The following is a 27,439-nucleotide window of genomic DNA, read 5'->3' as shown; positions in this document are numbered from 1 at the left end:
GATGGATTTCAGAGAGAAGCAGCTGAGGCCCTTGGTCAATTTTCACTCCTTATAGCTGCAGGTCTATGAGGAGCATTCTCCTGCCCCGCACCCCCCAGTTAACCATCCAGAACGAAGACATCCAGGAGACTGTCTCCTTATCTGTAAAATGGAGGTGGTAAATTCCCTATCTTAAGGGTTGCCGTGAGAATGAATCAAACTGCAAAGCAGTGTTTGCGCAGGGCCTGTGACATAGTCAGCTTTCAATAACTGGTAGCCATTATTATGGCCATTTGAAGTATTAATTATTATCATTCTCTTTCTCAGCTAGAAGGGCTCCAGGAGGCCGAAAATGGCAGTCCCCTTACAAGCTGGGGCAGCTGGGAGAGGCGGGGACCACTTCCCCACATTCCCTTCACCTTCCCCTCAGGCAGGGGTCTTCCCCTAGCTACTGATAGTTCCTGTGTCTGCTGACTCACAGCCAACTTCCTCTCATACAAACCGGAAAGCACAGCCCGGCCAGCGGGCGCCCCTACCCCGCCCCCCAACCCACACACAGCTAAAGGCCAGCCCCACTCGGAGGGGGAGGGGCCTCAGGCTCTGGGGGGCAGGCTCTAAGGTTAGGGCTCCAGGCAAGATCCCGAGAGGGGAGAGGAGCCGTTTCTCCTCAGGGACCCCTCTCCCGCCCCCCCTCACCACACACACACACACACACACACACACACACACACACCACACACACACACACACACACACACACACACACACACACACACCACACACACACACACACACACACACACACACACACACACACACACACACACACACACACACACACACTGCAGTGGGAGGGTGGGGAGAAGGGGCTTCGCCCCAGGATGCAAAGGCTGCTCGCCGGGTCACCGTGCTTACAGGGCACCAGCCTTATCTTCAAAAAGGCAGCCCCGAGACCTGACCTTCATCTCTGGGAAGAAACCTAGACTAGGCCCTTGGAGAGGGAGAAGCAGTCGCGGACTCCTCCTCTGGGCCTCTGCCTCTTTCCCCCAGGTCATACGGCTGGGCTTCTGAAGGTTCGCCAGCTTGGAAGGCTGTGGATATCCGTGACTTGTGGATATCAGCTTCTGTTCCCTCATTAACTGGGTACCAGAGTCCAGCCACCCTGCGGGGCGTGGGAGAGATGCCCTGGGGACTTAAGGCCCTATTCTTTATCCTCCCCTTTCGGCCGGACGGGGAGGGAACAGCGGAGGGCATGCAAAGCTGTCCCCCGCAGCACTCTCCTTCTCTCTCTGGTTCTACCCCTGTCCCCATCTCCGTCTGGTCTCTGCCTTTTTGTCCTGCTCTCTAAGGCTGTCTCGGCCTCCAACCCTGTTCCGGTCCCCCCCCTTTCTTGGCCCCTCAAGGGGCTGAGCTTGCCAGGCTGCGAGATAAGCGCAGTGGTTGGGTAAGGAGCCCAAACCTTTTGGAGGCCGCCGCTTGCACAAGGAGTGGCCGGGGCCCCGCCGAGGGAACCGACGAGCGGGGCGGGGCTGGGCCCCGTCGGGGGCGGGCTGAGGGGAGGCGGGGCCGGCGCGGCAGGACCCGGAGCCTACGGCAGCGCGTCGGGCACCTGGGAGCCGACTGCAGCCGCTTAGTGAGGTGAGGACCCCCGCGCCCCCGGGCCCCTGCCTCCCAGACTCCTCCCCATCACCTCCTCGAGAGCGTTCGTGGGATCCCCGGCCCGCTCCGCGCCGGGGGCCCTCCCCTCTCCCCCTCCCCGCCGCGACCGCCCCTCCCTCGGGTTGCCGGTCTCTGCCCCCTCCCTCCTTGCCCCCTCCCTCGTCGTAGCCGGAGCTGCTCCGCGCGGCCTGGCCCGCCCCCCCGCACTCCTGCCCCGCGCACCTCCTAGTTCCCAGTCCCATGCCCTCGAGTCGGGCCTGAGTCACCGGGAAACTGGACTCTGAGTCAGGGCGGGAGGCGCAGCACCCCGGCCCTAGCTTGGGGAGGGGCTCGGCCACAGAGAGGCAGAGAGGCCAGAGCTGATGCTGGGGCGAGAGGGAGTCCTGGCCGGGACCCCGCAGGAGAGAAACTGGGAGAGAGCCGTCAGGGCAGAGGCAGAGACAGAAACCTAGAGCCAGTTTCATGTGGCCAGAGACACAGATGAAACCGAACATCTAGTTAAAATTGGAGACGGAGGCAGGGAGAGGCTTAATGACAGAGAGCAAAACAAGGAGAGGGACCAAGATGGATTTAGAGGTAGAGATGGGATGGAGATGGAGATGGAGTGGGGTAGGGACAGGGACAGGGTAGAGATAAAACTCAGGGAGACAGAATCCAAGGTAGGTCTAGGCAGTAGAGCAGGGTCAGGGTCAGGCTGGTGGAATGGGACAGAGCCTCAGAGACCTGGGTCCAAAGGCATGAGCAGGGCGAAGGAGGACTTGGAGAAAGCAGAGGTAGGGGGATGTCATTTCACATTGTGAGTTCCTGCAGGGTGGGTGCTCCTGTTTGCACACACGTGTGTGAGAAGATGCTGCAGAGTGAAGACCCTGGTGTACCCCTGGTCCCTCATCTCTCTGACTCAGTTCTCTGCCCCATCCTCACTCCCCAAGTGGCCTCTGCTCAGATGTCGGTACTGCTTAGAGCTCTCTGGGCAGCCTGACCAAGGGAGGCAGGATGTGGGGGCAGCCAGAGCCGGAGGGAAAGGAAGGAAGTCTGAGCAGAGACAATAGGTGGAAGGGGAGGGGGAACTGGGAACGTCCAGGATTAGGATGGCCCGAGCCTGTACCTCAGCTCTGGAAACCAGCGGGAGTGGGATCTGCATCTCCCCTCTCCTCTTGTGCCACAGCTGCCCTATCCCCACGCTGTGCCACAGCAGGATTAGGGCACATCGTGGGCCCTTCCTCCCCACCGTCCCCCCTTCACCCTGCAGGGGCAGGGTTCCGGCCTCTTGTCCCAGACTTCCTTAGTTGAACGTGCAGCAATGCAGAGGCAGAGCTTTGACCCAGACACAGGGTGGGCAGGAGCTAAGGGACCAACACTGCCATCGATAAGCCAACTTTCTGTGAGCCCTGGGAAAGCCTCTTCCCCTCCCTGGGCCTCAGTTTCCTCATCTGCAAATGAAGGGGTTCACCTGCAATGAGAAAGCATGTTCTGGGATGGCTCTGCCCCCGGATTACAGGCCTCTGGTCATTCTTCTTTGGAGGAAGACTGGAGTCTGGTACCCCTGTCCAGGCCTCAGACTTTGGCACAGGGAGGGGGAATCTCAGCCTGAGCCCTCCCTTCACCTGCCCCTCCCCCCAGCAATGGCCTGAGCCCCCATGGCTGCCCCTCAGGACCTGGACATCGCTGTGTGGCTGGCCACGGTGCACCTGGAGCAGTATGCAGACGTGTTCCGGCGGCATGGCCTGGCTACAGCGGGTGCAGCCCGGGGCCTGGGCCATGAGGAGCTGAGGCAATTGGGCATCAACGCCACAGGGCATCGGAAACGCATTCTGCGCCTGCTGCAGGCGGGCACGGCAGAGGGCTCCCCGGATCCCCAGCTGGGAAGTGCCATGGAGCCACCGCCCAGCCCGGCTCCCCAGGCACAGCCCCCCAAGCCTGTGCCTAAGCCCAGGACGGTATTTGGCGGGCTCAGTGGCTCCACCACCACCCAGAGGCCTGGGTTGAGTCCAGCTCTCTGGAGACCAGAAGCATCCAAGAGCCCAGAGCCCAGCCCGAGGTCCCCTCCTGTCCCTCAGAGGTCCTCCTCTGAGCAGCCTTCAGCCTTGAATACTGTGGAGATGATGCCCAATGCCATCTACTTCGGCTTGGACTTAAGAGGCGGGGCACAGACGGCTCAGGACGCGTGAGTGGAGTTGGCTCCCTGGGGATCCCATGCTGGGGGCAGGGAGGAACAGGGCACGAGGGCTTGTCCTTCCTTCTCTTTCCTTTAATGACACTAGACCTTTCCCCTAAGGGCCCCAGACAGCTCCCAGACAACTGCCCCCACTCCTGCCCTCAGGCCCACAACGGGCACAGGTAGGTGGGTTATCATGGGTTGGGGGAAGAGGGGCAGTGCCCTTCAGGACGTCAGACACTCTCACCTGACCTCTTCCCTGTCTCCCCTTTTTTTCCTCCTGCCAGTGCACATCATGGACCCTGGTTGCCTGTACTATGGTGTCCAGCCTGTGGGGGTCCCAGGGGTCCCCGACAGAAGAGAAGGCAGAGTTATCTGTCAGGAAAGGGCTGAACACAGGTGAGTGGTCCATAGCATGATGATGGCAGGAAGAGGGGCAGCTTGAGGAGCGGTTGAGCTGGTGGTGGCCGTGTTTCCCGTTATCTGTCAAATGTGCATTAAGTGTCCACTGTGTGCCAGCCGGGTTCTTGAGGTACAGGATGAATATGACAGACCCAGTCCCCCATGAGGGAGCTTGTGACTCAGTGGGGACAGACAGGAAATAAAACAGGTAGACAAAGAAATGGATATATGATTTAAAATAGGGAGCAGTGCCTTTCATTCCTTCATTTAACTATCTTTATTGAGCACCTACTGAATGCCGGATATCGTTGTAGATACTTGGGATAGATCAGAAATCCCTGCCCTTGTGGGGAGATGTTAATTAACAACAGATATAATAAATGAGCTACACCATACGTTAAAAGGTGATAAGTGCCATGGAAAAAATCGAACCGGGTTAGAGGGCTGGGATGGAGTGAGGGGGGAGTGGACTGCAGTTTTTCATGAAGAGTTGCCATTATTAAGAGGATGACATTCAAGCCAAAACTTGAAGGAGGGGACGGAGTTAGCCCTCTTCTAGGAGAAGAGTGTTGCAGGCGGGAAGAGTGGCCAGAATAGAGGCTTTAAAGAGGCCAGTTGCCCACAGGGATCCAGGAGTGATGACAGGGACGGCCGGGCTGGGGCAGAGTGGGGCAGGGTGGGAAGAGTTGGGGGAGATGCTGCCATCAGAGCTGTAAACGGAGCCAGATGGGTAGGACCTTGTAGGGACTTGCTTTTACTCTAAGTGAAATGGGAAGGCAGCCACTGGAAGGTTTTTCGGTTTTTTGTTTTTTTTTTTTGCGATACACGGGCCTCTCACTGTTGTGGCCTCTCCTGTTGTGGAGCACAGGCTCCGGACGCGCAGGCTCAGCGGCCACGGCTCACGGGCCCAGCCGCTCCGCGGCATGTGGGATCTTCCCGGACCTGGGCACGAACCCGTGTCCCCTGCATCGGCAGGTGGACTCTCAACCACTGCGCCACCAGGGAAGCCCCGGAAAGGTTTTGACTTACATTTTAAGAATCCCTCTGGTTGCTGTGTTGGGCATGGTCTGTAGGGGGCAAAAGCAGAAGCAGAGAGACTAGTTAGGAGGTTCTTGCAGTGATCTAGGTGAGACATCTCAGGCTAGTGTGATGGGAGTGGAGATGGTGAGAAGTGGTTGGTTTGTGTTGTATTTTGAAGGCGAACCGTCCTGGTAAATTGAGGTGTGAGAGAAAAGAGCAGTCAAGAATGACTTCAGGGGTTCTGGTCTGAGCCTGTACTCTCCGTTGTGGTGGCCAGTAAACAAGTGTGGTTGCTGAACGCATGAAACGTGGCTAGTCTGGTGTGAGCTGTGCTGTAACTATGAAACAACCACATTTCAAAGATTTAGTTCCACAGCACTGTTCTGAGCAACTGGAAGTCCCTCGAGTTGCCATGGTCGGAGATGGGGAGGACTGGGCATAAAGCAGAGGTAGGTGGGGGGCAGATTAGGCGTTCAGTTTTAGATGTGTTGGATTTGAGGTATGTACTATACACCCAAGAAGAGGTGGCAAATAGGCCACTGGATATACAAGTCTGGAGTGTGGGGAAGAGGTCCGAGCTGCAGATCCAGATTTGTGAGTCGTCAGCATGTGGATGGGTATATGTAGCTGTGAGCGAGTGTTGACAGAGCAGAGAACCAAGCACACTCCAGTATCAAGAGGTTTGGGAGAAGAAGGACAATCAGCAAAACAGGCTGAAAAGAAATGGTTAGTGAAGCAGAGGGAAAAGCAGGAGAAGTTGATGCCACAGGAGCTAAGTGAAGAAAATGTACAAGGAGGAGGGAGAGGTCAGCTATGTCAGGTGCTGCTGAGAGGTTGGGTAAGTTGAGGGCTGAGAATTGACCGCTGGAACTGGTAACACGGAGGTCACTCGGGACCTTGACAAGTGCTGAGGATGAAAGCTGGATCAGAGTGGGCTCAAGAGAGAACGGAAGGAGAGGAGCTGCAAATGTGAAGACAACATTTTTTGAGGAGTTTTTCTGCAAAGAAGAGCAGAGAGTTGGAGTGGTTACTGAGAGTAGAAGTAGAGTCAAGAAGGGGGTTTTTATAGCATAGAATGCTACGTATGTTCATAGGTGAATAGGGATGACCTGGTAGAGAGGGAGAACTAGCTGATGTAGGGGAGAGAAAAGAGAGAAAGTCTGGAGCGATGTCGTTGTGTAGGTGAGGGGACTAGGATCAAGTGCTCAGAGGACGGACCGGCTTTATACAGGGCTATTTATTCCAGTACCGGGAGGAAGGCAGTGTGTGTGTGAAATGGGGCAGATGAGGCACTGGGAGTCTGCGGGGATTCTCGTCTGATGGCTTCAGTTTCTCAGTGAAGTAGGAAACAAACGGGGTAGAGGTTCTCAACCTCAGCGGCACTACCTCCTGGGGAACTTTTTTTTTTTTTTACCGGTATACGGGCCTCTCACTGTTGTGGCCTCTCCCATTGCGGAGCACAGGCTCCAGACGCGCAGGCTCAGCAGCCATGGCTCACGGGCCCAGCCGCTCCGCGGCATGTGGGATCTTCCCGGACCTGGGCACGAACCCGTGTCCCCTGCATCGGCAGGCGGACTCTCAACCACTGCGCCACCAGGGAAGCCCCCTGGGGAACTTTTAAAACAACAGATGCCTGGGCCTCATTCCCAGAGACTCAAATTTAAGTGTCTGGTGTGGGGCTCATATACAGGTATTTTTAAGTTTCCTGGGTGATTCTGTGCAGCTGAGGTAAGGAACCACTGGAAAGTGATAGAGAATAATAGAGGACTTTCTGAGAAGGAACACTTGAAGGATGAGAAGAAGCAGCCCAGGGAAGCGTGCTCTAGGCAGAGGGAACACCGTGTGCAAAGGCTCTGAACTGGGGAAGAGAATGTGGCTGGACTGTAGTAAGCCAAGGTGAGGGCGATACAGGGTGAGGTCAGGGGAGTTGCCACGGGTCTCACTGTACAAAGTCTTGCAGCCCCTGGTAAGGAATTTCAATTTATCCTAAGTGCAGATGGGAAGTCATTGTAGAGGTTCATGCTGGTGAGTGAAATGCTCTCATTTGCATTGTTAAAAGAGCACTCTGGTGTCAGTGGGAGAACGGATGTTTGGTGGGAGGGTGCGAGTGGAAGCAGGTGACCAGTTAGGCGATTCCCTTCACCTCGGTGAGAACTGATGGAAGCTTGGTCCCCGGAGAGAAAGGCAAGAACTTTCTGGAGCAAGAACCAGTCAGGCTTATTGATGAGATATGGGCAACTGTGGCAGAAAGCCATCTACTCAGCCCTTCCCCAAATTTTCTGCCAAGTAATCCTAATGGCAGAGGCGAAGGACTGAAATTTTTTGTTTGTTTGTTTTTTTGGGTTTTTTTTTTTTTTTTTTTTGTGGTACGTGGGCCTCTCACTGCTGTGGCCTCTCCCGTTGCGGTGCACAGACTCCGGATGCGCAGGCTCAGCGGCCATGGCCCACGGGCCCAGCCGCTCCACGGCATGTGAGATCTTCCCGGACCGGGGCACGAACCCGTGTCCCCTGCATCGGCAGGTGGACTCTCAACCGCTGCGCCACCAGGGAAGCCCAGACTGAAAGTTTTCAAATGCAAAGTCCAAGTGTGCTCGGGGAAGAAGCTCCATGCTAGTGTTTTGGGTTCTCAACCTCCCTGTTCCCCTGTTTGAAAAGCAGATCCAGTACCTGCCAGGCATTCCACTAGGCGCTGAGGGTGGGGCTGTCCAGGGAACTGGGTCTAATGTGTGTCCCTCTCTGTCTTGGCCCCCACAGGCTCAGCAGGCAGGATCTGGAGGCACGAGAGGACGCTGGCTATGCCAGCCTTGAGCTGCCGGGGGATTCCACCCTCTCACTGCCCGCCCTGGACACGGAGACCAACGATGACCTCATTTCACCCTATGCCAGCTTCTCCTCCACGGCAGACCGCCCCACGCCCCTGCTCAGTGGCTGGCTAGACAAGCTCTCCCCTCAGGGGTGGGGCTGCTGGGAAGGGCAGGGGAAGGGGGCGTGGGAGGCTGCGTGGTGGTGGTGGAGGTCAGGCCCCAAGTGCTCCCAGCTCCTAGGACGCCCCGGGATGCAGCTTCCACCACTTACTGGTATCGGCCCCTGCCTTCCCCAGAAACTACGTCTTCCAGAGGCGCTTTGTGCAGTTCAATGGGAGGAGTCTGATGTACTTTGGCAGCGATAAGGTGGGTCCGGGAGATGCTACATGGGGCCTGGGGAAAGGGAGAGGGAGAGGGAGGGCTGAGGGAGGCTCAGGACTGGAAGGCCAGTCCCCCCCTGGTGGGGGAGGCAGGTACCGCATGACTGGTGTCAGCATCTAAAGGAGCTCGGTTAGCAGCTCCCCACTGCTTGCGGAATGAGTGCTGATCTCATTAAAAGTTGGCACTGGCCCCCCCGGGGTCAGCGCACGTGGCTGAGTTCCTGTCCCCATGGGCCAATGGTCTGTCCCTCCAGGACCCCTTCCCCAAGGGTGTGATCCCTCTGACAGCCATCGAGATGACCCGCAGCAGCAAGGACAACAAGTTCCAGGTCGTCACTGGCCAGAGGGTGTTCGTGTTCCGCACAGAGAGCGAGGGTGAGGGCCAGGGCCTCCCGGGCCAGGGCAGGGCTGGGGAGGCCAGGTAAGCACACAGCCGGCTGACCCTCTTCCCTGTCCCCCGCCAGCTCAGCGGGACACGTGGTGCTCCACGATGCAATCCTGCTTGAAGGAGCAGCGCCTCCTGGGCCACCCCCGGCCCCCACAGCCACCCCGACCCCTTCGCACGGGCATGCTGGAGCTGCGTGGGCACAAGGCCAAGGTGTTTGCTGCGTTGAGCCCTGGAGAGCTGGCCCTGTACAAGAGTGAGCAGGTGAGGAGGGCCGGGCTGGGGCCGAGGGGCCTGACCTATAGCCCATTCTGGCCTCACTGTGCCTGCCCCGACCCTGCCAGGCCTTCTCTCTGGGCATCGGGATCTGCTTCATTGAACTGCAAGGCTGCAGCGTCCGGGAGACCAAGAGTCGCAGCTTCGACCTGCTCACACCGCATCGCTGCTTCAGGTGGGGCCCAGACTGGCAGGAGGCAAGGCTCGGGGAGAGACACTGGTGGGGGCACAGGGGTGCAGAGGACCTGGGACCTCCTCAGTAGGATTCAATGGGTGTGCACTGACAGGAGGCCAGTGAACAGGGTCAAGGATGTCAGGAAGGTCTGGGCTGGCCCACATGTGGCCAGGGGGATGGAACAGGTCGGGGGGTATGTCCATGCCCACGGACTGGCTGTCCACCCCTCAGCTTCACAGCCGAGTCTGGGGGGGCTCGGCAGAGCTGGGCGGCCGCTCTGCAGGAAGCAGTAACCGAGACCCTGTCTGACTACGAGGTGGCTGAGAAGATCTGGTCCAATCGGGCAAACCGGCACTGTGCGGACTGTGAGGCCTCCCGCCCGGACTGGGCCGCTGTCAACCTGGGGGTGGTCATCTGCAAGCAGTGCGCAGGTGAGGGCTGGAGCCTGTAGCTGAAATGGGGAGAAGGAGGGAGTTGGGGGCAGGAGGGCTCAGGGTGCCCCTGCCACATGCCCTTCACACCCTAACAGGTCAGCACCGGGCCCTGGGTTCTGGGATCTCCAAGGTGCAGAGCCTGAAGCTGGACACAAGTGTCTGGAGTAATGAGATAGTGCAGGTGAGGAGTCTGAAGAGGAAGAAAGTGTGTGTGGGGGGCCGGGGTTGCGGATGGAAGGAGAGCATGCAGAAAAGGCCTTGGGTCCTGCTTGGGGCAGGATTGGCATGTCTGGGGACTCTTGAGTTCCTGTCACTTGCCTCTGCCCCTTGTCATCCTACAGTTGTTCATTGTCCTGGGAAATGATCGTGCCAACCGCTTCTGGGCTGGAGCGCTACCCCCAGGTGAAGGGCTGCATCCAGATAGCACCCCTGGCCCTCGGGGAGAGTTCATCTCCCAGAAGTACCGGCTAGGTCTCTTCCGGAAACCCCACCCTCAGTATCCAGATCATAGCCAGCTTCTCCAGGTAGGAGGGAGGGCCGGGGCTGACGGGGAGGGGGGAAAGCAGTCTCTGAGTTGAAATGCCTAAACTTGCAGTGTTCTCCCTGTAGGCACTATGTGCAGCTGTGGCAGGACCCAACCTGCTAAAGAACATGACCCAGCTCCTCTGCGTCGAGGCTTTTGAGGGAGAGGAGCCCTGGTCCCCTCCAGCCCTCGATGGCAGCTTCCCTGGTCTCCTGCCCGCAGGTAATCCCCACCAATGCCTCCTCTCTCTCCCTGCAAGAACTCCCAGCCCCGACCTGAGCCTTGGTTCTTCCGGGGGGCGGGGGGAGGGGCAATTACCTCTCACCCAGCCCATCACAATGGTCCAGCCTGGGCAGTTTCCCAGCCCTCCAGGTCCTCCAGGTCCTATTTCTTGATGTTATGAAATGACCACTGTCTGGAATGGATCTGGAGGTTTGAGGTGTTACTGCTGGCCTACCCCTGATGGGATCAACCAGTAGGCCGGGTCCCGCCTCCCCAGGGGTAGTCTGATCATAGAAATGGTCATGTTATAGAGGCTGGTCTCCAGTAGTCGTGCCAAAGGGGCCAAGACACTTGCAGGATGGCCCATGCTCTGAGGCCTCCACCCAGAGCTGACTTGTGGTGGGGACAGACAGTGGGCAAGGCCTGGCTTGGAAGCCTCGTCACTCCCTGCCACCCTCTTTTCTAATCTAGGTGGTGAGATGTCCCCACTGGGCTCTACTTGGCCATGCTGCCAGTGGAGTTGGGTCCCACTGTCTTGCTTGATTCAATCCCTTCCCAAGGAGGTCAGGCCGTCCCATTACACTGGCTTGACCTGACCACTTCTTCTTCCCCTTGCAGACCCCTGCCCTGGCGTGTACAATGAGGTGGTGGTGCCTGCCACTTACAGCAGCTTCCTGTACTGTGGTCCCGTTAGCAACAAAGCTGGACCGCCACCCCCTCGCAGGGGCCGAGATGGTGAGAAGGGAGGGCAGAAACCCTCTGGGATGCGAGGAGGTGGGCAGAAACCAGGATGGGAACGGGTGTTCCATAGAGGGACAGGGAGGAGAGGACGGGGATGGGACATGCCTTGGAGTGGGCTGGGTGCCGGGAGTCAGAGAGGGACCATGGCAGGTGGCAGCATTGGGTGATGGTTGAGAGGCTGTGCTTTGAAGTCAGACTGTGGAGGTCAAATTCCAACTCCGCTACTTTCTACCCATGTGACTTGGGCAAGCTACTCAAATTCTGAGCCCCAGTTTCTCCTTCTGCAAAACAGGAGTGAATGTAAAACCCACCTCATAGAGCCGTGAAGATTACGTGAGATCATACACAGGCAGAGGGCTTGGCATAGAATAAATATCTGGTAAATGGGAATTCTGACCGTGGGGACAGAGGTCAGCCGCCTGCTGACCATCAGTTTCCTTCTTAGCTCCCCTCCGACTGTGGTGCGTGCTGGGTGCGGCTCTGGAAATGTTTGTGTCAGAAAGCAGCCCTGAACCCCTCAACCTCATCCAGCCCCAGGATGTCGTATGTCTGGGTGTGAACCCCCCACCCACTGACCCAGGTGACCTCGACAGGTAACACCCACCATGTTCCCTGAACTCCCCTTTTCCCTTCCTGAGCCTGAGCCTGCCAACCCCCTCACTCACCCCCATTCTCCGCCCGGACCTCATCTTCTCTCCAGGTTCCCCTTTTCCTTTGAGCTCGTCCTCACTGGGGGGAGGATCCAGCATTTTGGCACAGATGGAGCCGAGAGTCTGGAGGCCTGGACCAGCGCCGTGGGCAAGGTGAGATAGCCGAGACCCCCTCCCTGACAGCTCATGGTTTCCCTGTCCCCACCTGCCCCCATCCTGTCCTCTCTTATTCCTACAGCCACTCCTACCCCTTCCACTAACAGCTAAGGTTGACTGAGCGCTTATTCTGTACCAGGCCCTGTGTTAAACTCTGCCCACTCAATGTCTCAGTTAAATTTCACAACAACCCTCAGAGGTAAGGATTATTAATACTTCACACCTAAAGAACTCAGAGGTTATGAAGTCACGTGGTCAAGGTCACAGAGCTAGGAGGCAGCAGAGCACAGGACGAAAATCAGGCCTCTGTCTCCAAAGCTCATGGGCCAAACCTCACTGTGCTGGGCCTCTTTCCACAGAGAGGCTGCCTCTGACTCCCACTCCCTTCCCCCAACCCTCAGATCTCCAAGTCCACAGGCAAAGCTGCCTTCATCTGTTCCACCTTCTCCATTCCCAGGGAAGCCACTGTCTCTCCACCCTGCATCCCCTCTGTGGCATTAAAAGTTCAGGCGCGAGAGTCAGATATCCTGGGACTTGAGTCCTCCAACTCTCACATGTGAGCTCTTCCATGTGAGTAGAGTGGTGTAAAAGACCCCACCCCCCAGTGTTGAGGATTAAGTGACACGCGAGGCCTACACTGCCCGGCATGCAGCAAGCCCTCCACCTGTGGGTGCTGAAGTAGTAATGGCAATGATGATGACAATCGCTCCCATCCTTAAACAGCTTTTCCCCCAGCCCTGCTCCACCTTCCACTCACCATCCTGGCGCCCTCCTGACAACTCCTTAGAAAGTTGTGTGCTCTGGCAGCCTGCAGTTCCTCCTTAACCCCTTGTGGCTGCCCCCCTCTGCCATACTCTTCTGAGCTGCTACCCTGCAGGTGGCTGGTGACCTGTCCTTGGTAAAGTCCAAGGGCCTCCTTCTGGCCTCACCAGGTAGTCTCTGCATCTCACACTCCTCTGTGGGAAATGCTCCCCTGCTTTGGCTTCTGACCCCACTCTCCTGGTTTGCCTGTAACTCCTCACACCAAGAAGTTATCTCCATATCCTCTAAGGGCTTTGTCATGGCCCTCCCAGCCAGGTCCAAGTCTCTTCGTATTATCTACTCTCCAAAAATCTAGCCCATCCTTTAAGGCAGTGCTACCCCAAGTGTGGTCTGTTAACCCCTCCTGGCCCAGGGACTCTGTTATGGCCCATGACAGCTTAAGTACAGGGCTTGAGTCAGCATTTAGAGTCTTTCATAGCAATTTGACAGAGAGATTTTATGTGTGCAATCTAATTTTAAAACTTGGGGGCTTATTTTGTAATTCTTCTCATTTCATTTTTCTAGTAATTCATTTTGTTGCTTTTTAATGAAAGTGTTGGTTAGTGACAGATTGGAAAATTTTTTTAAAACTCCCTGTTCCTTCACCGCAAGTAGCTTGAGAAGCACTGCTTTGAGGTTCACCTCGAATAGTCCTTTCTCCATGAAGCCTCTGCCCGGCCCCAAGAGGGTGGGACTTCCCGGGGCCTCGTGACTTTGGTTACAGCATGTAGCTACCCATTCCGTCTTCCCCTACATCCCAATTAAGGGCATAAGGCTGCCTGCCACACAGGGATCTTCTCTGGGTTGGCTGGAGCAAATCAAATTGAATTGCATTTCTTTCTTGTTTTTCTCCATCCATCTCCTGTCTCCTTCACCGGTCTTTCCTTCATTCTCTCCCCATCCCTTTCATTCCTCTGTTTCCTTGGCTTTCTCTCCATGTTTTTCTCTGCCTTTCCCTATCCCTCTCACTCTTACTTCTCTCCCCCACTCCTTGTCTCTTTCCCTATTTTCCTCTCTCCCCTTGTCCTCCTGCCTCACAGTGGTTCTCCCCACTGAGCTGTCACCAGCTGCTGGGCCCTGGGCTGCTGCGGCTGGGCCGCCTGTGGCTGCGGTCCCCTTCCCATACTGCCCTGGCCCCTGGCCTCTGGCTGTCTGGGTTCGGACTTCTTCGTGGAGATCACCTCTTCCTGTGCCCAGCATCGGGCCCGGGCCCCCCAGCCCCCGAGGACATGGTTCATCTGCGCCGGCTACAGGAGATCAGTGAGCAGGGCTGGGGACAGGGATGAAGGGTGGCTATGGGGAGTTAGGGTGGGTAGTGGACCTTCATCTATTTGGGGGTCCCTATGGGAGACAGCAGGAATAGTGGATTCGGGCACAAGTTCTGGAGTCAAATTGCCCAGATTTAGACCCCCACCTCCATCACTTCCTGGCTGTGTGACCTTGGACAAGTTACTTAACCTCTCTGTGCTTTAGTTGCCTCATCTTCACAACAGGCACAATATTAGGGTTGTAATGGGTTTCAAATAAGGCAATGCATGTAAAACACTTATCACAGAGCCTGTCAGGAGGCATCTTGTAGGTATTCAATAAATGTTATTTGTTATAAATGTTATTGTTATTATCATTATTTGGAGTTGCTTGCTTGTTGGGAACTGGGAGAAGGGACTGGGAATTCTCATTTCCTCTTAAAAGAGGAACAGTGTAGGATAGTGTTTTGAAGTTTTGGAGACAAACTTGAGTTCTGTTTTATAGCAGGTAATCTGAGGCAAGTTACTTAACCTCTCTGAGCTTATGTGTAAAATGGGGATAACAATATGTAACTCACAGGATTTATTGCAGTATTGTTTGTAAGGCTCCTAGCATGGAACCTACATACCTTAAATACTTAATAAATATTAGTCACCATGATGAAGACGACAACGATGATAATGTCCAATGATTCTCCTCCCAGGTGTGGTCTCAGCCACTGACACCCCAGACAAGAAAGAGCATTTGGTTCTGGTGGAGACAGGAAGGTAAGTCTTGCCACTACCCTTGACTCTGGGCCCCCCTTTCTAGAGCACAGCTCACACCCTCCACCCTGGCCTGCTGGACCACTGCCCACTTCCTCAAAGTCACTTCCCTAGTTCAGGGGCCCTGTCTGGGTTGGGTGTTGTTGCCCCCTGCTGGTGTCTCTGGGAGGTCTGGTCCTTGTGCTCCTGGGCCTCTTAGTCGGAGGACTCCTCTGGAGCTGGCTCTGACTCAGGTCTCTTGGGTCTCAGGACACTGTATCTGCAGGCAGAGGGCCGGCTAGACTTCTCAGCATGGAACGCGGCCATTGCCGGGGCAGCCGGCGGGGGAGGCACAGGTCTGCAGGAGCAGCAGATGAGCCGGGGTGACATCCCCATCATTGTGGATGCCTGCATCAGTTTTGTCACTCAGCATGGTGAGTGGGTACTGGCTGACACCGAGTGGGGGATGGGGAACGTGGGCGCAGCGGGGGGGCAGGTATTTGCCCTGTGTGTGTGTGATTTGCCTTCAAAAGCTTTGCCTCCAGAGACTGCAGCCTGACAGCAACGACTGTATGACCCTTGGCAAGCTGCTTTGCTTTTGTGAGCCTCAGTTCCCTCATCTTTAAAATGGGGCTACTAACAGTGTCATCTTCCAAGATAGTTGTGATAGTGAGATAACACATGTAAAGCATTTAGTGCAGGACCTGGCAGGTAGTGAAGTGTTCCAAGGCAGCTGTTACTGGGGCGTGGGCATGGAATGAGGGTGGCACTGAGTTGTGACTGGAGATGCAGAGCCATGGAGAACAAAGAGGGGGCAGCTACAAGGCAAGAGCCATGCTGTGCAGCAAAATCCTTGGGGCTCTGAGCAGAATTATTCTGTGTGGGAGGTTTTCCAGCCATAAAGGATCAGCTATGCAAGGGGTTCCCAGAATGCTTTGTGAGTTTTTGGCCTCCGTTTTATTTTCTTTCCCAAGTAAGGACTAAGTTGAATCTCTTTTCCCCGCAAACCCTCTTTAGAAGGCAGGGCTCTTGAGAAGGAAAATTCACAGAAAACTAAGGAGGACAGTCAAGGGGTAAAAGGCACATCCATGCACCGACAAGGAGTTGTGCTTACTACACGGACAAGGGATAGTCAGTGGCTAAAGACATTCTCCACGCCTTGGCAGTAGCCTCGTGCACTGACTTCCCCCACTCGCTAGACCCCTATCCCCTTCCCAGCCTCCCTCGTGTTCATAAGAGGATTGAAGTAGGAGGCCCAGTGAAAAAGCCCTGGGGAAAGTGTGGGTGTTCTTCCCTGCTCCTCCACAGTTCCTGCACTGCCACTCTTCGTTCAACAAATGTTTATTGAGCTGCTCCCCTGTGCCAGACATGGGGGATATGGCAGTGAACGAGGAAGGTTATATGAAGCTCAGAGACTGGTGGGAGAGATGGGTAATAATTAAGAAAACAAATACAGTCAGTTCTCGTGATTCACAGTACTTATATTCTATAAAGTCACTGAAAGGACTGGATCAATGAATGCTGAACCGTTGCCCCAGTGGAAATACAGGGTTAGGTTCCTGGGAAACTCTGGTCATATTTTCATTAATTGATCAATATGTAACTTTGTTTTATGTGTCTTTCTGTTTAAAGACACTTTTTTTTTAAGCTTCCATCTTTTTTTTCCCTCTTTTTTTTTAAAGTGAAGTATAGTTAATTCATAATGTTGAATGTGTTAGTTTCAAATATATGGCAAAGTGATTCAGTTTTTTATATATATATATATATATATATATATATATTCTTTTCCATTATAGTTATTATAAGATATTGAGTATAGTTCCAAGCTTTCATCTTTAAAAAAAAATTTTTTTGAAGTATAATATTAGATAAATTACAAGGGTACAATATAGTGATTCACAATTTTTGAAGTTTATAGTCCATTTATAGTTATTCTAAAATATTTGCTGTCTTCCCTGTGTTGTACAATATATTCTTATAGCTTATTTTATACCAAATAGTTTGTACCTCTTACTCTCCTACCCCTATACTGCCCCTCCCCCATTCCTTCTCGTCACTGGTAACCACTAGTTTGTTCTCTGTATCTGTGAGTCTGCTTTAAAGATACTTTATTTAATATAAATTGTTGATTCGTTAATTTTGACCACACAGCCAGCAATACTCAGCAACTCATGCCTGAACAAAGTTTATCTGACACATGTATTTTCTCAACAAGGCACATCAGAGCCTTCTTGTGCTTAGGAACACTAGACAGCACTTCAGCACTACACATGGGGGCTAGTTTAAACCGTGAAATCCCCCCCAAAAAAGAAGCACAAGATGCAAAAAATGTGACTTTAACTATACCACGAAATGATACTTGTTTACCATATGAGGCCTTAGCTAGAAACATGTCCATCAGGCAACTCAAAATTTTCTCCACTTGGGCATGTTCACAAGTGACTGCAAAGTGCCACAAGTATTGATGCGGGGGCTCCAAATATACTTTAGCAAGTAGATGAATTCATAAGTATAGAACCTGTGAATAATGAGGCCTGAGTGTAATGTGATTTCAGAGTGCTATTTAAAGATCAAAGTGGGGGAGGGGAGAAAGAGAGAGAGTGAAGGGTGCTGCTGTGTGATTAGGCAAGGACCTTCTGATGATGAGGGCTGGAGCAGGGACCTGAGAAGCAAGACCACAGAGGCCGATTTCTTCCTCTCTGACCCTCCTGCCTCCAATAGCCACATACCATGAGGGGTGACAGACAGGATGGTGGGTGGGTTGTGGCAGGTCTTTGGGCAGCGGTGAGCTGAGATGATGGCCGTTCTCAGGGCTCCGGCTGGAGGGCGTATACCGGAAAGGGGGTGCCCGCGCCCGCAGCCTGCGGCTCCTGGCTGAGTTTCGGCGGGATGCCCGGTCAGTGAAGCTCCGACCAGGGGAGCACTTTGTGGAGGATGTCACTGACACGCTCAAACGCTTCTTTCGAGAGCTTGATGACCCTGTGACCTCTGCTCGGTTGCTGCCTCGCTGGAGGGAGGCTGCCGGTAGGTGCTCCCAAGATCCCTAAGAACTCCTCACCGACAACCAAGACCCAACCAGGAACTCCACCCACCCCACCAGAATCCCTGAGCCTCCCCTGTGGGATTGGGCGGCCGCCCTCCCCAATACTCCTCCACTGGAAGATCACCCAGGGACTCAGCTCAAGGCAAGGTGGGAAGGGGGCAGAAACACATCCATCCTGGGTTTGTTTCTCTAAAAATCCCTCTACTCTTCCTTCCCTGACCCTCTCCAACCCTTCCCCATCCCATCCCCAGAGCTGCCCCAGAAGAACCAGCGCCTGGAGAAATACAAAGAAGTGATTGGCTGCCTGCCACGGGTCAACCGCCGCACGCTGGCCACCCTCATTGGGCATCTCTATCGGTCAGTACAGCCAGACCCCCTGCAGGCTTCCTCCCTGACCCTTCATCACCTCTGTCCAACCCCCTGGCTTACATTCACATATTCATCCCACAGATAATTGTTAAGTGAAGGTATCACAACATAAAGGCTCACAGCGTGGACTTTGGAGTCAGACAGACCTAGGCCTTAATCCAGCTCCACTATTCTAGCGCATGACTTTATTTTTTTATTTATTTTGGCCACACCGCGCGGCCTGCGGGATTTTAGTTCCCCAACCAGGGACTGAACCCAGGCCCTTGGCGGTGAAAGCTCAGAGTCCTAACCACTGGACCGCCAGGAAATTCCCTAGCGTGTGGCTTTAGAGAAGTTATTTGCTGTCTCTGAGCCTCGGTTTCCTCATTTGTAACAGGAAGATGGTATAAGGAATAGTATCCACCTCATAGGTTATACGAGATTTAAATGAGATGATCCTTGTAAGCTTCTTACTACAGTACCTGGCATGTATGTAGTAAGCATTCAGAAATGGTGAGCAATCAGTATTATTTTGTTTTATTTATTATTCTATGCCAGGCAAAGATTAGATGTTGAAGACACAAAGAAGAATAAGATGCACACCTACCTTCACCAGTCTATTGGGGAGACAGAATTTTAAATGATTCCAGGGTGAGCCTCAGCTCTGTTGTACTGATTACACTATATCACAGGGACTGGACAGCTATGGCCTGTGGGCCAGATCCAGCCCATTACTTGCTTTTGTAAATAAAGTTTTGTACATAAAATATAAAGTCATGCCCATTCATTTATATATTTTCAATGGTTCCTTTCACCCTACACAGCAGACTGTATAGCCTGAAAGCCTAAAATATTTACTCTCTGTCCCCTTACGTAAAAAGTTTGCTGACCCCTATTTATAAGTCTGTCTCTCCCCTAGACTGGGAGCTCTTAGAGCCAGGGTTTTGTCTAACTCACTGCCGTATCCCAAGCGCTTAGCTCAGGGCCTGGCATACAGTAGAGACTCAATAACCTTTTGCTGAATGAAGGGAGGGGTCGATGAACAAGTGAGTGGAAGCTCACTGCATTCCTCATGACCCTCACACCCCTCTGCAGGGTGCAAAAGTGTGCGGCTCTAAACCAGATGTGCACGCGGAACCTGGCCCTGCTATTTGCACCCAGCGTGTTCCAGACGGATGGGCGGGGGGAGCACGAGGTGCGGGTGCTGCAGGAACTCATTGACGGCTACATCTCTGTGTTTGATGTAAGCTTTCCCAACCCCTGACCTACAGTCCCTCTTCCTGGACTCTGGATCCTGCTCACCCTAGCAAAGGCCCAGCCTAGCCCTCTGAAGGCCTTCCGCATCAGGGACCACCTCCCAGAGCCCTGGGCCCCAATCTCCTGTAACTATGCTCCTAACACGCTTGCCCCACTGGTTCTTAGCTCTTCTGGCCTCTAACCCTCTCCTACAGGTGCTCCGGTCTTGCACATCTCTCCCTGCTTCCCTCCTTTCCCGGCAGCCCGCCCCCCCCCCCCCACAATGCGCGCGCGCGCGCAGACACACACACACACACACACACACACACACACACACACACACACACACACACACACACACACACACACACACACACACACACACACACACACACACACACACACACACACACACACACACACACACACACACACACACACACACACACACACACACACACACACACACACACACACACACACACACACACACACACACACACACACACACCCTTCACCCTTTTGGCTCTTCCACAGATCGACCCTGACCAGGTAGCTCAGATTGACTTGGAGGTCAGTCTTATCACCACTTGGAAGGATGTGCAGGTAACTTGTCCTGACCCTAGACTCCCGAGTGGGCCAGGAGGGGACATCAGGACAGGAAGGTGACCTTCTGCTTCTGGACACTGGCCCTCAGTTCTTTGGGACACAGGAAACCCAAGGAGAGGAGTGCTTTGGGGAGGGGGTTTGGTTTAGGATTTGCTCCATTTATTCCACCATGAGGATTCTTTACAAAAGGGTGGCAGGAGCACTTCAGTTTCATGTGTAAGAGATCCAAGGAAGGGTTAGCTAAGTTAGACAAATAGGTGAGAAGAATAACAAATACAGTAGCAAACAGCTGAGGACTAATTATATTCCAAGCACCTGTACTCTCACTTTAGCATCACCCAACTCCAGGAGGTAGGTAGTCCCATTTTTTCAAAGAAACTGAGGTTTGGAGGGTCACTTACTCAAGGTTGTACTGTAGCAAGCGGCAGAGTTGGAACCCAGACAGTCTGACTCCAAACCTGTCTTCCCAAGCACAGCTGCACTGCCTTGGGAAGCTCTGTACACAGTTCCGCCATGCCTGGAGATTTTTCTCTTTGAAGGACCTGAGCGATGTTTGGAATGAGGGTTGGGAGGAGGCTTCTGTGGTGGGGAGAAGCACTCGTGAGGCAACCCGAGGAGTCCTCTGACCTTGATTCTTTGCACCGTCTGGGTCCTCCTGATTTCTTTACCCCTCCCCTCAGCTGTCCCAGGCTGGAGACCTCATCATGGAGGTTTTTATAGAGCAGCAGCTCCCAGACAACTGTGTCACCCTGAAGGTCAGTCCTGAGGGGACAGGAGGGGAGATGAGAGGATGGTGGGGGGCAGGGGCAATGGCCTGACCGGCACGGGTCCTCTGCTCTTGCCCTGACCCCAGGTGTCCCCAACACTGACTGCCGAGGAGCTGACTAACCAGGTACTGGAGATTCGGGGGACGGCAGCCGGGATGGACTTGTGGGTGACGTTTGAGATTCGAGAGCGTGGGGAGCTTGGTGAGTATGACCGTGCATGTGCGCATGCACGTGTGGTGCGGGGTGAACGTCACCAAGACTTATGTGTTACCAGATATGCAGTTGTCCACCTGCTCTTTCTCAGTACTCTCTGCCCTCTTGGCTTTCGTGGACCCCACAGAACCTTGGTTTCCCTTCCACCTCAAAGGAGGCTTCTCTTTCTCCTTTGCCCAGACTCCAAATGCTGGAGGGACCCAGGGCTCAGTCCTCAACCCTCTTCCTTTCTCTGTCTACATTTTTTCCTTGGATGAGCTCATCCATTCCCGTGGCTCTAAATGCCATTAATAAGCTGGCCCCCAAATGTTTATGTGTGACCCAGACCTCTCCTCTGAGCTCCGGACTCACATATGCAGCTGGCTACTTGACACATCCACTTGTACATCTTATAGCATCTCACATTTAAAACGTCTAAGACCAGGACTTCCCTGGCAGTCCAGTGGTTAAGACTCCATACCTCCACTGGAGGGGCTGCGGGTTTGATCCCTGGTTGGGGAACTGAGATCCCACAAGCCGCGTGGCACAGCCAAAAAAAAAAAAAAGTCTAAGACCAAACTCAGTTCCCAGTCCCCTCCCCTAACAAAATGCCCAAGCCATTTCCTAGTTTCCCTAACTCGGTCAGTGCACCAGCATTCACCCAGTTATCAAGGACAGACACTTGGGAGTCTTCTGGGACTCCTTCCTTTCCTTCATCTTCATATACAATGGGCAACTAGTCCTCTTGAGTCATTTCGAATCTATCACCTCTCCATCTCCATCGTTACCACCAACCTAGTTGAAATCACCATGATCTTTCTGCTTCCCAGCATTAACCACTAAAATGTACAGCCCGGGAAAGGGCATAGCTGGCCAATGTTCCCTTCTCGCCCCCCAACAATCCATTTTCCGCGCAGCAGTCAATGAGCATTTCAAGCATAAATCATCATGCTATTCGCATGGTTAAACCCTTCCAATGGTTTCCCATTGAACTTAAAATAAAATTCAAACCCCTTATTATAGCCCACAAGACCCTGAATGTCTGGCCCTTGCTTATTTCTCAGACCTCGTCTCACATAACGTATTCTCTTTGATTGAGCCACACTGACTGTTTAGTTCCTCAAGCACATCTTTCTAACTCAGGCCCTTTGGTGTTGCATTTTGTCACGCCTGAAGTCTTCTTCCCCCGATCTCAGTGTGGCTTGTTCTTCCCAGTCCTTAGGTCCTCTGAGTCTCATCTTCAAATGCCTCCTCTGAAAGGCTTTGCCTGGTCACCCTGTCTCAGTAGCTGCCCTGTTACTGTCTCTCAGCTTCTTATTGCTTCTTTCAGAATAATGGTTTGTCTTTAGTTACCTCATTTACTTATCTGTTATTCTCTGCTTCCTCGCCAGGCTGTGGGCTTTGTGAAGGCAGGCTGTGTGTTTCATGCTCCCCACTGTATCCCCAGGGCAGCCCAGCACCTGGCACAGTCAGTGCTAAATAATGTCTGTGGCTGGATGGTGGAATGGACGAATGAATGAATGAGCGACTGGTGGGCGAGGAGGGGGGCGCTCCAGGCTGTGGATCGATATCTGGTTGATACCTACCCTCATCTTGCCCCTTAGAGCGGCCACTGCACCCCAAGGAAAGGGTCCTAGAGCAGGCCCTACAATGGTGCCAGCTCCCAGAGCCCTGCTCGGCCTCCCTGCTCTTGAGAAAAGTCTCCCTGGCCCATGCTGGCTGCCTCTTCACAGGTGAGCCTCCTGCTTCAGCCCAGCACCTCCCAGGCCTCTTTCAGGGACCCTCCACCTAGCCCTGCCCATCTGTGCCCAGGTATCCGCCGTGAGAGCCCACGGGTGGGCCTGTTGCGGTGTCGGGAAGAACCGCCCCGCCTGCTGGGAAACCGCTTCCAGGAGAGATTCTTTCTGCTGCGTGGCCGCTGCCTGCTGCTGCTCAAGGAGAAGAAGGTGGGCCCTAGGCGAGCAGGGAGGGATGCTGGGTGGCCGTGTGGGAGGAGCCCTGACGGCACTGACCCTGTCACTCCACAGCCCATGTTCTCATCAATCTCATTGCTTCCCTGGCCCTTTGACTTCTGTGACCCTTTGACCTCACACAACCCCAGTGCTTCCATGACTTCTTGACCTCCTTAACCACGATCCTTCTCTCTCACCTCTCAACCTCACTGACTGCCTTCGCGTTGTCAGAGCTCTAAACCAGAACGGGAGTGGCCTTTGGAAGGTGCCAAGGTCTACCTGGGAATCCGCAAGAAGTTTAAGCCTCCCACCCCGTGAGTTTTTTTCCCCAGTCCACACTTCTAGAGCCTTCCTGCTGCCACCCTGCTGGCCTTTCCGATCACCCATCACTGTTCTCCTTTGCCTCTCAGGTGGGGCTTCACGTTGATCCTGGAGAAGATGCACCTGTGAGTACCTCCCAGCCTGGCTTCTCCTGTGGCCCAGTCAGGCTCCCTGTCCTCTACCTTCTCGCTTTTTCTATCTTCCATCCCTCTAGCTGTGACCCCTTCCCTTCCTGCTGATTCCCCTCTGATCACCCCCAGCTACCTGTCCTGCACAGACGAGGATGAGATGTGGGACTGGGCCACCAGCATCCTCAAAGCCCAGGTGAGGGGAAAGAGAGAGCTGAGGGGTAGGTCTGTGGACTCAGCACTAACCCTCAGCACCTCCCATGCCCACCAGTGCCATCCCCTCACCCTCTCTCCAGCATGATGACCAGCAGCCAGTGGTCTTACGACGCCGTTCCTCCTCTGACCTCGCCCGTCAGAAGTTTGGCACCATGCCTTTGCTGCCCATCCGTGGGGATGACAGTGGGGCCACCCTCCTCTCTGCCAATCAGACCCTGGTGAGGTCCCCCTAGCCTGCCCCAACCCCTCCGGGTCCCTGCTCACGCCCTTGCCACACTGCAGAAAGGAGTGGCGTGCCTGCCAGCTTGGTGCCCCCTCTGCCTTCTCTATGCCCCAATCTCTACACCTGCCTCCTGTTGCCAGGCCTCACTGTGTCTCTGTGTCTCTCCCTCCCTGCCTCCCCACCCCACCTGTGCCCAGCGGCGACTTCACAACCGGAGGACCCTGTCCATGTTCTTTGTGAGTACTGTGCCTGCTCCAGTTGTGTGCCTGTCAACCCTGTGTCCCTGTGTTCCTCTGTGCTGCCTGAGCCGGTGTGCTCTCTGTATTTGTCCTGATGCAGACCATCATTGAGTGTGTGTGTGTGTGTGTGTGTGAGAGAGAGAGAGAGAGAGAGAGAGAGAGAGTGTGTGTGTGTATTGGGACCAAAAGGAATGAGGAAAACAAGGGATGGTAGGATGCGGTGAGGAAAGGGGAAAGTGGTCACAGGATCTGAGAAATAGAAGGGAAGTGGTTACGTGAATGCATTTTGGAGTCAGACAGACCTGGGTTCAAGCCCCAGCACCACCTTTTACTTAACTGTGTGATCTTGGGCAACTTACTTAACCCCTCTGTACCTCAGCTCACTCACCTGCAGTGTAACCATCATACAGGGTTGTTTTTGACATCATACATGCAAAGTATTTTGCAGCATCTGGTAAAGAGGAAGAGCTCAATAAATGTTAGCGATTAATAATCTGGTAACTCTAACTCTGTGCCTGCCTCTGGTTACCCCCATTTCCATCCAGCCGATGAAGTCATCCCAGGGGTCTGTGGAGGAGCAAGAGGAACTGGAGGAGCCTGTGTACGAGGAGCCGGTATATGAGGAAGTGGGGGCCTTCCCCGAGCTGACCGAAGACACCTCCACCTCCTTCTCCATCACACCGGAGCGGACAGCCAAGCCAGAGACCCCACTGGCCAGCCAGCGGTCCTTTGATCAGTCTCCTCTGCCCAAAGCAGGCCCCCTGGGCTGGGAGGAGAGACCACCTGAGCCCCCTCCGGGGCCCCCTTCAAAGAGCAGCCCCCAGTCACGTGGGTCCCTGGAGGAGCAGCTGCTCCAGGAGCTCAGCAGCCTCATCCTGAGGAAGGGAGAGACCACCGTAGGCCTGGGCAGCCCCTCTCAGCCCTCCAGCCCCCAGCCCCCGAGCCCCAATGGCCTTCCAACACACACACCTGGCTTCCCCACCCAAGCTCCCTGCACTTCCAGTCCATCCCCCAGCCAGCCCCTCACATGACCCTGGGACCAGCAGTCTGAGGGGTAGGTAACCAAAGGCCCAAGCTCTCCCCATGGCAGACCCTGCTGGGAGCATCCTTTGCCCTGGTTGATAAGACTCTAGAAGCCAGTGTAGTGCTGTGGAAGGAGAACGGGGCCGAGAGCTCCCGAGGCTGCGTCCTGCTCAGAGAAAGGCAGGTCGTGGTGCCTCTCTGGGCCTCCGCTGACTTACCTGTACCATGAAGTAACTGAAATAAGGAGAATGGTGAATCTCAAACTGTTTCTCAGAGCTGTAAGCCCCACATAGTTTCCCTCGAGAAGGGCAGCTTCCGCTCTATGTATTTGATATGTAGGGGTTCTATGAGAGATCTTGGGTTTGAAAAGAATGGTTTTATGCATTAACAAAAAAAAGATTTGGAAGGCACAGATTTGAATGATCTCCAAGTTTATCCTACCCCACCTTCAACATTCAGAGACTACAGTGAAGCCCCAGAGTGGGGAGGTTGATTAGGGCTGGGAACTGGGGCAAAGAGGAGCCAGAAAGGATGCGTCACTGTTAATAAACCTTGGAACAAAAAGACTGCCATTTTTTACTTCATTCATTCAATTATTCAACAGATATATATATATATATATTTTTTTTTTTTTTTGCGGTACACGGGCCTCTCACTGTTGTGGCCTCTCCCGTTGCGGAGCACAGGTTCCGGACACGCAGGCTCAGCGGCCATGGCTCATGGGCCCAGCAGCTCTGCGGCATGTGGGATCCTCCTGGACCGGGGCACGAACCCGTGTCCCCTGCATCGGCAGGTGGACGCTCAACCACTGCGCCACCAGGGAAGCCCCAACAGATATATATTGAACACCTAATTGGTGCCAGCTATTGAGGATATAGTGTGAACAAAAGAGATGGGGGTCCTTGCTTTAAGGGGAACAGAATATGCACACACAAACAAAGGGCTGTGAAGAAACTAAACCAAAGTGATGTGCTTGTGGAGGTGACATTTGGGCTGGGTGGAGGGTAAAGGTAAGAAGCCAGGCATGTGGAGTGCTGGGAGGAGGAGCACTCCAGAAGGAAAGGGAAGGCAGTAGGCATGAAGGCTCTGCAACAGGAAGGGAGTTGTCATGTTGGGGGAAGAGCAAGGAGGCTGGAGTGGCTGGAGCACAGTGAGTGGGGAGCTGGATAAGAGGGGGAAAGACTGGCAGGGACCCAGTGATGAACAGCCTTGTGGGCCATGATTTTATTCTGAAGCAATTTAGGAGTCTTAGGGAAGAGAGGGATGAGATTTTGCTTCCTTTGAACAAAAAGATCAATCACTCTGGCTGTTTTCTGAACAATGGGTTGTAGGGGGAAGACTGGAAGCAAGGAGGCCAGATATCAGACCAGGAGACTGATAATGGGGACTTGGACCAGGTTGGTGGTTCTGGAAATTGAGGGAAGTTGATCAATGGGAGATAGAACCTATAGGCCTTGCTGATGGATGGAAAGTGGGGGTAGGAGGAAGGGTACATAGACTCTGGCTTTCTGACTCTCCTAAGTGGATGGAGAATGGTTCCATCTAGTATGTTACCTGGGGGAGGTGACTGGGGAAGGATCAGGTAGAAGGAGCCGTTTGAAAGTTTGAGGTACCTATTTAGATGAAGTGGTGGTGTCAGGTGAGCTGTTGGAAATGTGAATCTGGAGTTTGGGCCACAGATATCTGCCTTTTCCAAGTCGGGGGTGTAGTGAGGAGGTGTGGGCCATGGATAGGTGAGGAGGATGAGGAAAGTGTGTGTGCAGATCCTCAGAAAGCAGTGCCAGGGCGGGGATAGGGGGTATGTCCTGGGGTGTAGAACCTTAAGGGCAGGCCCTAAAGCCGATAGGGGCTTTCTGGGTTGCAAGTCCCCACTCTCATCTCCCAGCTCTCATCTCCCAGCTCACGCCCACTCCATTGGCCCTGTCTTTTCCTCTGGTACTGGTTCCTTCCTGGCTCCAGGCGTCTTTCTCACCCTCACTCACGCAGGCTTTTCCAGTTCAGTGGGAATTAGGAAAAGGTCTGGGATCAGCCCTGTTTCTCTCATCACACGCATCTGCGCTCAGGCATCCAGTGATTCAGTTTCCCTGGTTACAGATTTGAGTTCCTCACCATCCTTCACCCATCGCGTCGGGATTGGAGGTCTGCATATGTAAATGAATGATTAGAAATAATTACGAGCTAAGTCAATAGCTCTCCACCAGAAATAGAACCCAGGCGTCTTGACACAGAAACCTGGGGTTCCCCCTACCGCCCAGCGGACGCGGCGTCCACAGGGCGGCGCGGACCCTTTCCGGGGTATTCTCAGCAGTAACAGAGGTTTAGTTCCTGCCGCTCTTGGCGCTTCGCGGCCCAGCGAAGGGACTGATCAGGCGTGGGCGGGGCGAGGGCG

General features: G+C 54.1%; 1 protein-coding gene across 4 annotated transcripts; it reads left to right on the top strand.

Moving 5' to 3' along the window:
- The first annotated feature begins 1,460 nt into the window (after positions 1 to 1,460).
- ARAP3 (ArfGAP with RhoGAP domain, ankyrin repeat and PH domain 3) lies at positions 1,461 to 25,614 on the top strand. Of its 4 annotated transcripts, none has more exons than XM_033853336.2 (33): positions 1,461 to 1,617; positions 3,259 to 3,802; positions 3,914 to 3,975; positions 4,081 to 4,192; positions 7,970 to 8,170; positions 8,316 to 8,385; positions 8,654 to 8,774; positions 8,864 to 9,048; positions 9,129 to 9,235; positions 9,467 to 9,666; positions 9,765 to 9,850; positions 10,011 to 10,193; positions 10,279 to 10,414; positions 11,033 to 11,149; positions 11,601 to 11,748; positions 11,856 to 11,958; positions 13,803 to 14,022; positions 14,714 to 14,777; positions 15,024 to 15,187; positions 17,565 to 17,777; positions 18,048 to 18,153; positions 19,240 to 19,387; positions 19,918 to 19,986; positions 20,670 to 20,744; positions 20,843 to 20,957; positions 22,553 to 22,681; positions 22,761 to 22,894; positions 23,132 to 23,214; positions 23,311 to 23,346; positions 23,482 to 23,545; positions 23,646 to 23,783; positions 23,986 to 24,024; positions 24,573 to 25,614. In XM_033853336.2, the coding sequence occupies exons 2-33, from the start codon at positions 3,276 to 3,278 to the stop codon at positions 25,056 to 25,058; spliced, it is 4,641 nt and encodes a 1,546-aa protein (XP_033709227.1). In that variant the 5' UTR covers positions 1,461 to 1,617; positions 3,259 to 3,275; the 3' UTR covers positions 25,059 to 25,614. The 4 variants fall into 4 exon arrangements, with proteins under 4 accessions (XP_033709227.1, XP_073658712.1, XP_033709229.1 ...); XM_073802612.1 differs by having other exon boundaries at positions 1,463 to 1,617; positions 3,291 to 3,802; XM_073802611.1 differs by lacking the exon at positions 23,986 to 24,024.
- Positions 25,615 to 27,439: the final 1,825 nt, after the last annotated feature.

Source organism: Tursiops truncatus, chromosome 3, assembly GCF_011762595.2.
Source record: "Tursiops truncatus isolate mTurTru1 chromosome 3, mTurTru1.mat.Y, whole genome shotgun sequence".
Classification (NCBI taxonomy): domain Eukaryota; kingdom Metazoa; phylum Chordata; class Mammalia; order Artiodactyla; family Delphinidae; genus Tursiops; species Tursiops truncatus.
Note: the sequence above shows the minus strand (reverse complement) of the source record. Positions and strands in the feature narration are given on the sequence as shown.